General features: G+C 41.7%; 1 protein-coding gene across 1 annotated transcript; it reads right to left on the reverse strand.

The window, feature by feature from the left end:
- Positions 1-5,273: 5,273 nt before the first annotated feature.
- Positions 5,274-7,847, reverse strand: fzd7b (frizzled class receptor 7b). The gene is made up of 2 exons (XM_060868852.1): positions 7,487-7,847; positions 5,274-7,184 (listed from the first exon to the last, which is right to left on the reverse strand). The coding sequence occupies exon 2, from the start codon at positions 7,181-7,183 to the stop codon at positions 5,528-5,530; it is 1,656 nt and encodes a 551-aa protein (XP_060724835.1). The 5' UTR covers position 7,184; positions 7,487-7,847; the 3' UTR covers positions 5,274-5,527.
- Positions 7,848-15,426: the final 7,579 nt, after the last annotated feature.

Consider the following 15,426-nt stretch of genomic DNA (forward strand, 5'->3'; position numbering starts at 1 on the left):
GAGGAGAAACGTGGGAGTGAGAGGAAGTGAAAACACAAGGCCTGCCTCGGGCTCTCAGGATCTGCACTCGTGGATGCATTTCCTCGGCTGAGATTACGGACCGCTCTCTCGGCTTTTAACATCTTGTGCTGTTTGTTTTGAAGAAAGAAAAAAAAAAAAACACCGTAAATGGTAAAAAAAAAAAAAAAAAAGTTGTATAGCTCTGAGACTGTGTGTGTGTGTATGGTGTTAGTTATGTGTGTGAGCGAGGCCCTCGGCTATGAGGCTCAGCTATAGCTGAAACCCAGAGGGAAGATCGAGTTTCTCAGCAGCACACCAGGCCTGAACACTACCAGATGAGGGCCAGTGAGGAATGGGGGAATGGGGGAAGGGTGTGTGTGTGTGTGTGTGTGAGAGAGAGAGAGAGAGTAAAGGGGGATGGGTGTAGAATACCTATGAGCTCACGTCTGTGTCCAACTACGTTTTCTTTGTGTATATGAGAAGCGAGTACAGTGAGGCAGGAAGGTAGAGTCCTACTTGCTGCTTTGATCAGCTTCATCTCCTTGTGAAGAAAAAAAACTCTAAACAAGCAGGAGAACCATGAGAAACGCTCCTGGTCCATTTTAGACAAGCCGTTGTCAAAATATATATATATTTTTGGTGGTAAGCACTTTTACCTCCTGCTTCGGAGCTGTAAGCTGATTGGCATCTCTAAAATGTTCGTAGTGTGATTGTGCCCTGTGATGTGTTGATGCCCCATCCAGGGTGTCCCCCACCTTGTCTCCTGAGTCCCCTGGATAGATATTTCCCTGTGACCCTGTATAAAATAAGAGAGACAGAAAATGTGCGAATGGATTACAGACTATTTCAGAAGATAAATCTTAGTTAATGAAATGAAACGACGCCGGAGGAGCTGTTATTGGACTGTATCAGCTTCAGGATGTTACGCTAACTCTGCTTCACGTCACAGAACCCCATCGCTGACTATTTCCCTGATATTTAACAGCATTCCCTTTAGTTTTTTGTACTTCTGAACATTATTAACCCCATATGCTGCAATCTTTGAGGAAATATTGTATTTCGGGCAAGAACGTTACTCTGGCTCGCTGTACAATGCTCCGTTTGGAAATCTCTCAACATGAACGCAGACATCAGATATCTGGTCATACCACTGGGGCCATCTGCTGGGACACGGCTCCTACACCGGGTAAACATCTCTGGAACAATGCTTGACAAAAGTGAAGGCGTTGTCAGAGCTGGATATCGATCCGATTTAGGCAACTGTATCTCGTGGGACTGAGGGAAAGGAAACAACCCGAGGACGTGGGGGTTCTGGTTACCTGAGACTTGACCCATCTGTTTTTTTGGGCTTTTTTTTCAGGAAAGGCTGAGAAAGTGGCACCTGTATGCACAAAAGCACACAGAGTGCACTTTTTCAGGCCATTGTAAGCCTTACGCCATGGGGACGTGTCTGCCGGAAGATTGATGTGCACCACAAACAAACACCTCACGTAAACGGATGAACACCAAAGGTCTGGGTTTGGTTTGTGTCTAAAGCTTTCTCTCACGCTCCGCTACTAAATCCTAGTTTTTCCAAAGAGCATTCACATTTTTTTTGGTATTGTCTTTCGTTACGAATCTTCTTTGATCTGATTACAAATAGAATGTGAAAAAGTTATTTTATCCAATTTACAAATGTACAAACGTTTGCTAGGTTTAGTATAAAAAGATTGTACACCCCAAACAGGAGTTAAACGGGAAATCGGAAGTTTTCGGAAGTTCGAGCGGAGCGAAATTACATTTCGGCTCTTCGCGCGGTAGCTAACAGTAAGCAACTGCGCAAAAATCTAAGGCAAACAACCCACTGTGACAGAGTGATCTGTGTTTATTTACTGTTTCCTTTACAATTCATTCACTTAGCCAGCGATTTCCACACATCTCTCTCTCTCTCCATGAACGTGTGATCACTAGCTAGCCACCAAATCACCAAACCAAGACGCTAGCTACGCTTAAACATAATCTAATTAGAAATTCGGTCCATTGAGTTACATGTAAGATTATCACGGTTAGTCCATCGTTACGAATTCGTTGAGACAAACTCAGCAGTAATGATAAAATCTGCTAAATTTTCTTTTCTTTTTCATAAATTTTTTCAACTCCTGACCCCAAGAATATCGATTTACTTCACAGATGTTCCTTAATCACACGTAATAATAATGATCAACTCGTGCATGTTAATACTATTACAATTGTAGATATTTTCTCTAATAAGGGAATGTGTTCTAAAATCTAAAATGTGTTCTAAACTTCCACTTTTTACTCTGTATTACTACGCTGACGTGTCTCGGACGCAGAGGCTCGCGTTTCTTTTTCTTCTTTGTCGTCTCTTTTCGGATTGAGACAGTTTGGTGTCAGGTTCTAGTTCTGTCAAACCGACCGAAACGTAACATAACATAGCATAATCCACATTGATAACTCTGAGAATTTGATTCATTATCTGATACTGATTTTTGAGCACAATCTGAATTGAGCTGATCAGCAAGTGACAAAAGGCAGGAGGTCTTAATTTGTTCTTCACGTGACCTCCAGGGTGAAGACGGTTCATCAAACTGTCATTCGTTAACCACATCACCAGCACACGGAGCGTGACAACTTACATACTTTACATCTTCAGTTTCAGAAGACCACGTTTCACACTTGTTAACACACCTGTCTGTACGGCGCTAAAAACAGGCCTAGCAGGTGGCTTGTTTCCGGATTTAGAAGTTTAATGACTGAACTGGGTTTAGTGCGTGGGTGTTTAGTGGGTGTTTCTCCATCTCTTCACATGTACCAAGCTGTAAATTACAGCAGTTGTTTTGAGCAGAGTGACAGCTTGCATGCGACGAGCAGGTCGAGGATCAAATTTCATGTCACACCCATACGATTAGATGGCACGTTAATTAATTTACTCTGCGGTTCCTTTCGCGTGCGCGAGAAGGAACTAACACGACGTGCAATTCAACAATTAACATTGTTAACACGGATATGAGAAAGGTCAAGTTCATTCATTCATTCATCTTCTACCGCTTATCCGAACTACCTCGGGTCACGGGGAGCCTGTGCCTATCTCAGGCGTCATTGGGCATCAAGGCAGGATACACCCTGGACGGAGTGCCAACCCATCGCAGGGCACACACACACACCCTTATTCACTCACACAATCACACACTAGGGACAATTTTCCAGAGATGCCAATCAACCTACCATGCATGTCTTTGGACCGGGGGAGGAAACCGGAGTACCTGGAGGAAACCCCCGAGGCATGGGGAGAACATGCAAACTCCTGAAACTAATCAAATATCCATAATTAAATGATTGTTTATTAATTTTATAAAATATCGATTTAATATTCTGCTTGGACACATCAAATCTAATTTAACACGCTGGTTAATGAGTGTTTAATAATCCCATTAGAAACAATGTTGGGGTGACAATCACCAATCTTCCTAAACACATTGTATTTACATACTGCAGTTATTCAAACCTTTCCATCTGTGGTTATGTGAGTTCGGTGATCATGTGAAAAATTATGAAGGTGAATTTCCCAAGGTACTTGACCTTGAATGCAAATTTAATGAAACACACGTGACGTCAGGTGAACGGTACGTTATCACGTGTTATGTGGATAAATAACACTACTTTGCTGTACGGGAAAGTGGGAGCTCAGTGCTTAAGGTGTTAGGCTACTGATCAAAAGGTTGTGGGTTTGAACCCCAGGTCCACCAAGTTGCCACTCCTGGGCCCCTGAGCAAGGCCCTTAACCCCTCAATTGCTCAGCTGTATAAATGAGATAAATGTTAGTCGCTCTGGATAAGGATGTCTGCCAAATACTGTGAATGGAATGTTATAAACATCATGAAGTGTCTAAAAACCACATACAAAGAAAGAACCTTTCTCTCATTTTGGTCTTTTATGCTCTCCAGCAATGAACTACATTAAAAAAAAAAAAGATCACATCTGTTGTATTTCTATAAAGTTTTAAAAAAGGAGTTATAAAAATAAATGAAATTTCCACCACATGTGAAGAAGCCTTCAGCCCCCGACTGGCTGGATACAGTAACCCCAACAACCCTCAACACAAACAAACAAAAGGTTAAGCTTTTACCTTAAACTGAGGAACGCTTAGCTTCTGCGCTCCAGCATGCGAGGAAGGTCGAGAGATCGTGTACCTCGTTGCATCTCTGTTCTTCCTGTCCCTTCACAAGCGGCGTGACAGACTTCACACCAGCTCCTGATTATCTCCTGTTATTGTGTTAGCTCTTTTATCTCTGCCTGCTTCTTAAAAGCAATGTTTACTCACTCTTTCTAAATAACGGTCTAGTTCTCGAAGGCCGCAGCCCTCCAGCGCACATTCGTCACTCAAACAGCTAACTGGGAGGCCTGTAAAAGGAGCCGTTGGCATGTTAAATTTTTACAGCTACAATGAGTAATCATTACCATTATTACTAATTAACTCAAAGCCATACAGAAATACTTCAATGTAATTTGCACCAATGTATACACAAATTGACCAAACGTAATAAATCGTGGCCTACAGGGAGAAAAACTAGACTCGGTTCCTAGAACAAGAACAGACATGGCAACAGGGTTCTCAAAGTGGGGCCCCGGGAAACCTCAGGAGGCCGTAAAGTGTATTTTGTTACAGAGATGGAAATCACAACCCACCTTTATGGAAGTCATTATGCCTTTTAAAGAGAAAAAAATATTAAAAGACCAAACTTTCGAGGAGGGAAAAAAAAAATAAAATTAAAAAAATCGATGCATCAAGAAGTTCTACAAATCTACTCACTTTATTTAGTGAAACTGCTGAAAGGAGAATATGGGCTTAAAAATGAGATTACTTTAAATAAATACATGTAATGTCTTTAAACAATAATACGACATTTAAACAAAAATGAGATTTTTTTTCTTCCTTCCTATTTACTCCAAAATTTAATCCCATGGATTACAGAGACATCATCAGAGCCTGTCGGATTGAATTCTCCACTAAACCGTAAAACTCGCGAGGTCTTACAGTCGCATGAAACAAATGCATCTAGTTCTAAAAGACATTAAACACATACAAAAATTATGCACTAAAAAAGGATGAAATAAACATAAAGGGTCTGAACAGCATTAAAAGGCACAAGATTAAAATACAAAATATTGGCCACTGCGGAGATGATTCTCTCGCCATTATAATGTCCAACAAAAGTTTTTTTGACAAGGCACAGAACCGTGTTTTTTTGTTGGTTTTTTTTTTTTTTTTTAAAAAAAAGCATTTTTGGAAGAAAAAAAGGCCTTTGAAGTCATGCAAAATTGTAGAAAAAAAAAAGTGTAGACAGTCTGGGCCAAAAGTTCAAGTATTGAAGTGTAACAAGGCGTTCTTTTTGGTGTGGGTGGATTATCTGAGCAAAATCCTCCTGCAGGCATCATACATCATAGAAGTCTGATTTTCTTTAATCCACGCTGCAGTTGTGAGACTTGCAGGCTGTTTTGTTTGTCAGTCCTGACTCTTTATCTAAATTCACACGGTTGTCTCGCCCTGTCCGTTTCCGAGGCGCTTGTAGAACCTGCGCCATGACTGCAGCGTCTTTCCAGACCAGATCCAGAACCCGGACGTGATCCCGACGATCATGGTCATGAGGTACTTGATCATGAATACGGTAAAATCTGGAGACATGGGTGCAAAGTCGGCAGCTGGACACGGCACAGCGAAGCGTTTGCACGTCTGCATGTGCCACGTCTTCTCCCACTGCTCACGAAAGGCCTGCTCGTAGAAGTAGCACGCGATGACGATGGTTGCGGGGACGGTGTAGAGCACGCTAAAGACTCCGATGCGCACCATCAGCTTCTCCAGCTTCTCTGTCTTGGTGCCGTCGTGCTTCATGATGGTACGGATGCGGAACAGAGACACAAATCCAGCCAACAAAAAGGACGTCCCGATAAAGAGGTAAACGAAAAGAGGTGCAAGGACGAAGCCACGCAGCGCCGCTACGTCGTGGATGCCCACAAAACAGACCCCTGTCAGAAGGTCTCCGTCTACTTGGCCAAGTGCCAGCACCGTGATGGTTTTGACAGCAGGTACAGCCCACGCTGCCAAGTGGAAGTACTGTGAGTTGGCCTCAATGGCTTCATGGCCCCACTTCATGCCAGCAGACAGGAACCAGGTCAGAGACAGGATCACCCACCAGATGGAGCTGGCCATTCCAAAAAAGTAGAGGATCATAAACAAGATGGTGCATCCCTCTTTTTTGGTTCCCTGTGCGACCGTTCTGTAGCCATTATCCCCAAACTTGCCAATACACACCACCTGGTCCTCTAGGAGGAACCCGGTGACATAGGCCACAGCCACCATGAAGTAGCAGCCAGACAGGAAAATGATAGGGCGTTCCGGATAACGGAAGCGTCGCATGTCCACAAGGTAAGTGAGGACCGTAAAGAGAGTGCTCAGGCAGCACAGAATAGACCAAACCCCAACCCAAAGGCGCCCAAACTTCACCTCTTCCTCTTTGAAGTACATGAGTCCATGTGGCTGTGAGTGTTCACACGGCGCCCCGCAATCTTTGGCTCCCAAAAACTTATAATTGAGGTAGGAAGGAACACTGAGCTGAAGAGGGCATGAGAAAGGGTGACCAAACCTATCGTAGGGACGTGGCGTGAAATTAGGCTCCATGTTCGGCGTCGGTTCCGACGTCGGCTTGCCCGCGTCGGACGTGTTCTGTCCGACACAGATCTCTCCTGCTCCGTGCACCGGAAAGTTCTCGCACCGCAGTCGCTCGGGCCACTGGAAGCCGAACTTGTTCATGAGCGCCTCGCAGCCTTGACGTGCGCGCTCGCAGAGAGAACGGCACGGCGGGATAGCCTGCTCCAGCACGGTGCACACAGGCGCATACATGGAGCACAGGAAGAACTTGAGATCCAGAGAGCACTGCACTTTAACCAGCGGGTAGAACTGGTGCACCTCCAAACCGGCATCCTCTTGGTTTGTGTGACCCAAGAGGTTTGGCATGATGGTCTGGTTGTACTGGATGTCTGTGCACAGAGGGATGGAGATGGGCTGGCAGAAACCGTGCTCTGGCACCGAGATCCCCTTCTCACCGTGGTATTGACCACAACTCGATCTGAGGAGCAGAAAAAACGCCACGAACGCGCGGACCGCCGCCTGCCTCCAAACAGCCATCCTGAAAAAGTGAACCACACACACATACGTTCCTGAATTACTTACTGCCCCAACAAAAGGACTAACTTCATCTGTAGATGTGTTTCAAACCTACAAGTTCTTACAAGTCTTTACTACGTATAAACGTGATAAAATAACGGCTCCTGCACCAGCGCGTTACACGTCCAACGGGGAACCGTTTAGGGTTTAGCCGTTAAATTCTACTTATTCTTCGCTCTTGTACCTCAGTAAACTACACACACGGTACAAACTTTTACATTCAATTCAACACATTTAGTCTTAAATTAAAACTAAGGCACTTACTTGCACGACGAAAAATAAAAAAAAATCAGAGTTAGATAGTCGATCAGTAGCAAAATCCCCGGATGAAGAGGAACCGACTCCCCTCCTCTCAGAACGTTATTCACAAACTTATGATCCTTGTTCTCCTCCAAAACTCAGGTATCCGTGCCCTTGTTTCGAGTCTTCATTGTAGTCGTCGGAAAACTGTTTTGTTTTCTTTCCGACGTTCCTTTTCAGCTCACTGGGTTTCCAACAACGCCGGTATCTTAACTTTCTTTCACAAACTGGTCGGTCGCGTCCGCCGCCTCGCTCGAGTCGATCCACTGACTCGATCCACTGACTCCACATTGCCTCGCGCTGAGATGGAGACGGTTTCCAGCCTCCCACCTCCACCCTCATTCAGCAGGCTGCGCGTCTCCACGTGGACGCCTTGAAACCATCCACGCGTTCTGGCCAATCAGAGGCTTTGTTATTCCTAGCGTGCGGTTCCTCATTGGAGAAATGGGAGCTTATCGATGTGGGTGTGGTTACTGGAGAGAGCGGACTTGAAATGCACGCTGAGATGTTTGAGGATTTGGAAGATTCTGCTAGTTAGTGTATTTAGGAGCAGGGAAATGATTAAGCTTTTGTTGTGATTTTAGCTTAAATATAAAGGTTTGGTCAGAGTATGGAGAAAGAATTTTGGCTGAAATACAAAACACAAGTCACGTGGTTTTTATGTTTGATACTTCATTCATCTTCAATTAGCTAGTGGTCAGGAAGTGGATCTCAAAGGCAATTCATGAGAACCAGCTCAGAAACTCCACATAACTCAATAAGAGTCAATGAGACTCAATAAAAGACTCAATCCCCCCTCAATTAACATTATATACACAAAAATGAAACATATCTCAAGAAGATATATTTTAAGGGTGTACCAACATTTGTATTTTACTGTACAATAATTGTTAGAGAAAAGCCCTGATGGATTTATCGCACCATTTCACACAGTATATACACTTTACAGGAGTTATCGTACTAACAAAACTAAAGAATATGGACCAGGAATATGCAAGCTTGATGCCAGAGAGTGCAAAGAGAGACGGTGTGCTTGTATTTGAAAAATGGCTGGCAGTAAGGGTTAAAGAGCAGAGACCATGCCAGTGGCTGCTGTAATAAAGTCTATATTTATAGTGACGTTCGGTGCAGGGAGTCTTGGTAAATCACTGTGGTGTGTTAGGACCAGCTGGAGACTCGATTCTTGACTGAAACGACTGATCTCTAATTAGAACAATTCAATTACAGAGTAATAACCTTTTATGGCACGTTTACATCACACATAGCTATTGATTTTCAGCGTATTAGTGGATGTATTTGTGTCCTGGTTTTGTGTTTTGCAATAAGTAATTGTCATTAGGGAGGTAATAATTAGAGCAAATCTTTGATTTAATTTACACACATGGCATCACCTGTAAATGCTTTGTCACCAAACTGGCTATGCCTTTCATAGTGGGGAAGGCTCATGATGGTTCAAATGCAGATTATTTTAACTGCTCTGGCATGACAATGTGGGATTTTCTGCACTGAGTCAAACTTTGTCTGCGGTTCTTGCTGGTGACAAGGCAGGATTTACTGCTGTCAGTCAAACCAGGTTTGTGGCTTCTGCTGGACAGAACCATTCAAGTACACTCTGATGCACTACGCTGCGAAAATTATATGGTATGTGGACGTTCTTGCAGAACTTGCAGAAATGTTCAGAATAACTGGCGATTAACTTTGGGCCCTGTAAATGTACGGAAATGAGAAGCTCTCACTGTCTAATCCATGTTTGGGGACTTTTCAAGAATGAACATTTCTTTCCTTATTCCCTGTCTTCCTCCCTTAACCCCACCTGGAACTGTTTCAACACAAAAAAACAACCTAAAAAAAGACAAGAGCATACGAGAGCAGAACTCAGCATTCCCTTTATTTTCCGGGAGACATCCCAATCAATTTAATTTATTTTCACTGTGCACCAGTTTAGCAGATTGAAAGGAAGAAATGAAAGAAAAACCCAATAGATCAGCTTTATAGTTTCTTTTCTTGAATTCTGCAAATCCTCCTGTACTTTAAGCGATGATGGTTGTTGTGATGATGGTGTTGGAGAGCAATGTTCCTTGTCAAAATGTACTGTGAAGGCATAATTTTTATCCTCATCATTCAACCATAGTAACCTATGATTGAGGGAAGGTGTCGTCCAGCGAGAGTCCATGGCCATCAGGATAGACCTGTTTCGTTGTAGGTAAACTTTTTAAAGAATGACATTATAAAAAATGAACGACTTTCTATCCCTGTGTTTCCCACACATGCTCTGACAACAACGTGTCATTTTTCACACTCCTCCGTAGTTTCTTCAGTGCCAGACCACCTTTTGGCCTTCCTGTGCTGCAAACGAGATTACAACGATATGCATCGCTCATAGTCGTGAAAGGTGAATCGTTCAATCTCTTGTTAGCTTAAACATACAAGCACAACATGAGGAGAGTATGGTAAAAACGAATGTTAAAACATTGTTAAGGCCTTAAGGCACTAAGAATGGGTTTGATCTGCAAAAATGTGATGGTCCCTTGGGTTTTGGAAGAACTAGCATGTGTCAATGTTTTTAACACAGAAAACATGTTACGGTTCAGAGAAGTATGCTCAAGGATTGGCTGTTGGTTGTGAAAGAATTTCTGAACTGTAAGTAACTGCCTGTAAAGTCTAAAGTCTCTCTCTCTCGCTCTCTTTCTCTCTCTTTTTGGAGGTCAGTGAAAGGTCACAAATCCTTTATTAACCACTAACATGCCTGGATTGTAAAGCATGTAATTCAGCGTAATTCCCACACTGAGGCTGAATCCTCAACAATGCATAGTTATTTCCCTGCAGATCGTCATCCTAACACTTATGTGGACTGCATTCCTGTAGATAATGCCTATTATGCATTAGGGCTATAACCGAATACAAATGCATTATTTGGAACGAACAGATAACAGTGTTCTACACAGTGCCGATTATTTAATAAAACAAAACCATCAACCATATGAAATCCTTCTGCATTGACTAGGACCACTTCAGGTTTAAGTCTAGATACAGATTCAGATATTTGGACCATGATTAAATTAACACAAACATTAATTCCATGTGCATTTACACTTTAATCATGCTTAGTATCTGCCTGGTCGGGATCATGGTGGTTTTAATTCCCGTTCCGGGGCAAAGAAAAAAAAAATCTAGTTGAGGACAATTATAAACATGATCGATGCAGCTGAGGAAGAGGAGCTGTTAGATTCAGATTTTCACACTTCTATTCATATGCCAGGTTTAAATCCTAATAGCTAAACACAGATAGCTATATTTGAAACGCTTAACAGATATAGCTAAAGACAAAACAGTGCAGGTAGAACCCTTTTGTGGATTTGTTTTTGTTTGTTCAACATCTGTTAAAACTGGTGCATGGCAGCCCTGTTTAATCAGTGTTAAATCACAGCAAGTGGCCTCGTGCACTCTGGTTAATCTCTCTAATTCATTCAATTCTCTCTATGGACCAGAGCTGAAGTAAAGGAGGGTAAACAGAGCAGGCCGGGAAGTCAAACAGAGCTACCAGGGCAATTCCATTTTAGGCAAAACTCTGCAAGCCAGCCCCCTGCTTTGTGTATAGTATTAGTAACAGGTTGGTATACATTTTACTTCATCCCAGTTCATCACATTTGCTCATGGTGTCTTTGGTTTTTCACTCTCACGCTCTCTTGCGCTCTGTCATACATGCTGCGCTTGTTTTAACATGCACAATTCATCAGTGGCTCACTGTTGATCGTGATCACTATGATCCAGTGGGGGTTGCCGGGTTAAACGTTTCCCAGGGACGACCCAGGTGAGCGGGTGGAGGGACATGCCGGAGACTCCAGACGGATTAAATCTCTCCACAGGTTACTGTTTATATTGTACGCAATATTACAAAATTCAGGACTTACTCATTTTGGCATCAGCGTACATGTCTATGAAATGTATGAACGGTCTGAACACAGAACCTTGTGGAGCACCTTAGTATAAACAGTTTACACAAAGTTCAAGACATGTGTAAGGTTACAGATATGAGTGTGCGTTTGTGTGTGTGTTCTATTATATATATATTTAGAAATATGTATACATACTGTATGTTTATACGTAACACCCAAACAACTCTTGACTGTCTTGTTATTAATCACAGTCACCGATTTCTCTCTGTACAAAGTTATTTAAATTTGTTCTCTCACTTCATCCTCCATCTTGCTCTTGCTCCGTCTTTCTTTTCTCATTCTCTCACTCTAGATTAGACCTCTGTTATTTTGCATTCCATCTCTGAGAAAGTGGAGCTGACGAAAGCCAGATGATGGCTCCATGTACAAGCCTTTAGCCTTCTGCTTTCCACAAGAGCTAACACACTCTCTCCATCTTCCCATCTGTCCTCAGGTTCATCCACTCCCTCTGCTCATTTAGCTCCATTCATCTCCTTTTAACATAATTCTTTGTAGATGAGAGACAAGGATTCAGGGAATCCCTGCTTCCAGTGCGACTCTGCAAATGATTAAAATCAGCTTCACCTTTATTGTTGTCCCATGTTGGTAACTAGCTGGCTACAAGAGCAAAGTTACTAGCATGGCTTTAGCTGAGTTTTTTCCAAAATAAAATGGCTTAGTAACTAGCTGTTGTTTTTTTTTTTTTAACATGTAGGACGATACAACTAGCAAGGTATATTTATAATAAATAGCTGAACGAAGTGGCTAAAGCTTTGCTAGTTCAAATCATGACAAGCTTATTACTTAAGTTATACTTGCAAATTGCCTCAAATTAGCTGTAGTTAGCTCAGTTTTCCGAGTAGATGGTAAATATAGCTTTTTCAAATGGGAAGTATATTGTTTAGCAAATAGCTATTTTAAGCCACAGCTGCAAAATAGATAAATTCAGTGAGTTGTAGTTAGCTATGTTCTTAGTACAGTTTGTAGTGTAGCTGTTGTAGTGTGTTGTTTGGCTGTTGCTTAGCTATTTTAAATCAGGAATGGTTTGTACATAGCTTGGCAAGTTACTTGTTACTTAGTGGCTACACTTACACTAGTTACACTAGTTATCGTTTACCCTAGTTAGTTGTTTCCAGTAGCTTGGAGATAGCTATATCTATATTGTCACAAGTAGCTTGTAGCTAGACAAGTCACAATTTTGTAACCTGTATCACAGCAGCTTTAAATAGCTTCAGTAGGTTTGTCCTCTGAAGCTTGTAGTATAGCTAGCTAGTTAGTCAAAGTATTAGACTGACTGTAGCTTTACTGTAGCTGCTTCAAAGCAGGAGTAGATTGTAGCTTGACAAAGTTTCAACAAAAATAAAGGGAAGGTTGTTAATTAAGAAAAGAGTGTTTAATATAGGTTACTGCTTGCTACAGTCTGCAAATTTATGTCTTAGATGGTATAAATGACTTCTTTATAGCAATTAAAGTCATTCAGCCATCACGCAAAATCAGATTATTTACTGGAAATACATGGCATTCCAATGTGGTTTGCATTAGTCCCTTTAAACCAGGAATATGTTCATAATATATCTTGTGCATTATTGTGTAATTACAGGGAGAGAGTCTTTGTGTGTGTGTATGTGTGTGTGTGTGTGTGTGTGTGTGTGTGTAGTGAAATGCAGTTCTTCAGTATAACAATCTAAATCATTGCCATATGAACCTCATCATCTCACACAGAGGCAGTTTTTAGCAGAAAAACACAGACATGTAGCTCGTGAGGAGCAGATTACACGGCGCTGACCTCGGCGTTAAATTTAGTTCCAAACTCAACTAAACCTGATCTCACATATGTTGGAGGCCAGTGTTGTGTGCTATTCTGATGCAATAGGTGGTAACGTCCCAGCTATTTCATGTTCATTAAAGATTTAAAGAACAGTTTCCAAAGCCTGTTTTTATTCTTTTTAGGTTGTTACTCATCACACTATATAAAATAAACTCAATAATATCTTGGCTGAACTCTAGAATAGACAGCGATAGTTAGTGTTCTCTGTTTCAGATTATAAGACCATTTAACTATAGAGCTGTGATTGAAGGCGTATGTAATGTTACGATTATGTCATCAATCAGTCAATCGACGGTGTTACATATACTGAATCATCAATCATAGTGAGTTTAAAAAAGTCTTTTTACGTTAATTAAGGTGTTTTGGGCTTTAACGTTTGCGTCATCGTATGCTGCGTTATTGAGGCACTCACATTGTGAGATGTAAAACATTTTTTTAAAAAGAACTTTGTCAGTGGTGTTCTATGGTTGTAAGAAAAGTAAACTGGTGTCAAGTTATGTGTTCTAAGACTGATGATCTCATCTAAGGACTATGATGGGAGATTTTGGGCCATGAACTGTATATCAAAAAGCTGTTTTTTTGTCTTAAACCAGGAACAAGGAATCTACACAGCAGCGGTTTGCTTTGTATGTTCAGAATACTGCTTACACAACACTCCCAGGAAGACAAAAAAAAAGAACATGTTTCTATAAAAGTAAACATATCACCTAACTCCCAAGTCACAAAACTGTGCACAGTAAAGCTGTATGTGCTAACGCTTATAAAGAAATGCCTCTAGAACTTAAGCAGGGGCAATTAACTGTAAACATGAGACGGCCACGCCTTGTATGACCTGTCAATCATCATGTACTTTAAAATTGTTACAAGGCAACTAGTAATAATCAAATAAAGCCACTTTAATAACTTGAGTTTATGATTGGATGCAGTTAAACAGAAAATTTGGAGAATGTTGAGAATATATTGCTTTGAGATATAAATAACACATGACCACAAACATCAATGTGCAGTTAATGCTTATATAATAATCCCACTGGTAATTGGAGTATATTTTTTGACACCGTAGTCACAAAATCGTACATTGTAAAGTACCTGAATAAAAAAAAATCCATAACAATATTAAGGCACTTGTATTCCAAAATGTTTTACAATTGTTGCGGCAACGTTGTGTAAGTAAGCGAGACTAGAATGTTGTCAGTAGGGAAAGTTACTAAAATGTAGCTGGTGCAATTAGACATGGAAAATGACTGCACCCTAAATAACCTGTCAGTCATAAAGTACTTTGATGTCATGAAACTGGAGGAGAGATAAAAATGTAATGTTCCAGCGATGGTTTAACTTTAGTAACCTAATATTGTGTGGACTTGCAAGGTTTCTGGTTGTGGAGCTTCGTTGTTAATGAATCAACAGGAGCTCCCTGCTGAAACAAAAGCAGGAATGACAGAAAGTGTAAATGAGACCATGAAAGACAAAAGAACCGTCCTTTCCAAATCCCATTATCTTAGAGGAAACCAGCGCTCCTCCGCTAGGCCCCATGCTGAGCCTCTCTTTTTTTTTCTCTCTCGCCCTCTGAATCAATCTATCATTTGCATGCTAAGTATGGGTGGGTATTCTGTTGGTAATACCTATAGGCTAGCGATAAGCAGATTGAATTAACAGTCAATGGGGGGCTTTTGTCAACAGATTCAATCTCATGCAGAGCTGGGAAGCAAGAGAGAGAGAGAGAGAGAGAGAGAGAGAGAGAGAGAGAGAGAGAGAGAGAGGAGTATATAAAATAGCAATGCTGCAGATCAAAGGGTTTTCGACATGGAGTCTTGGAATATTTTTCTTATATTTTGATAGTCACAGCCAACCGCCGGATGTTTCCGGTCCAAAAGGAGTTTTCGCGTTTAAAAAGGGAGGAGCAGGGGAAGGAACGAACCTCAAATATATCCAGGACTTTTCTCACACTCATGCTGAGATAAAAGAAAACGCCTCCACCTTCTCGTTTTACACGTCACCCCCAGACCCTGTGGCTTGCTCATGGGCAGAACCTAAATCTAGCCCCCAGGCCTGGCGAGGCCTACACGGCGTCGAGGGTTGTGTGTGTGGTAGCAGCTGTCTTCTGCATCTGTCTGGCAGGGCTTTGAATAAACACAGAGAGA

Source organism: Tachysurus vachellii, chromosome 4 (assembly GCF_030014155.1).
Source record: "Tachysurus vachellii isolate PV-2020 chromosome 4, HZAU_Pvac_v1, whole genome shotgun sequence".
Classification (NCBI taxonomy): Eukaryota; Metazoa; Chordata; class Actinopteri; order Siluriformes; family Bagridae; genus Tachysurus; species Tachysurus vachellii.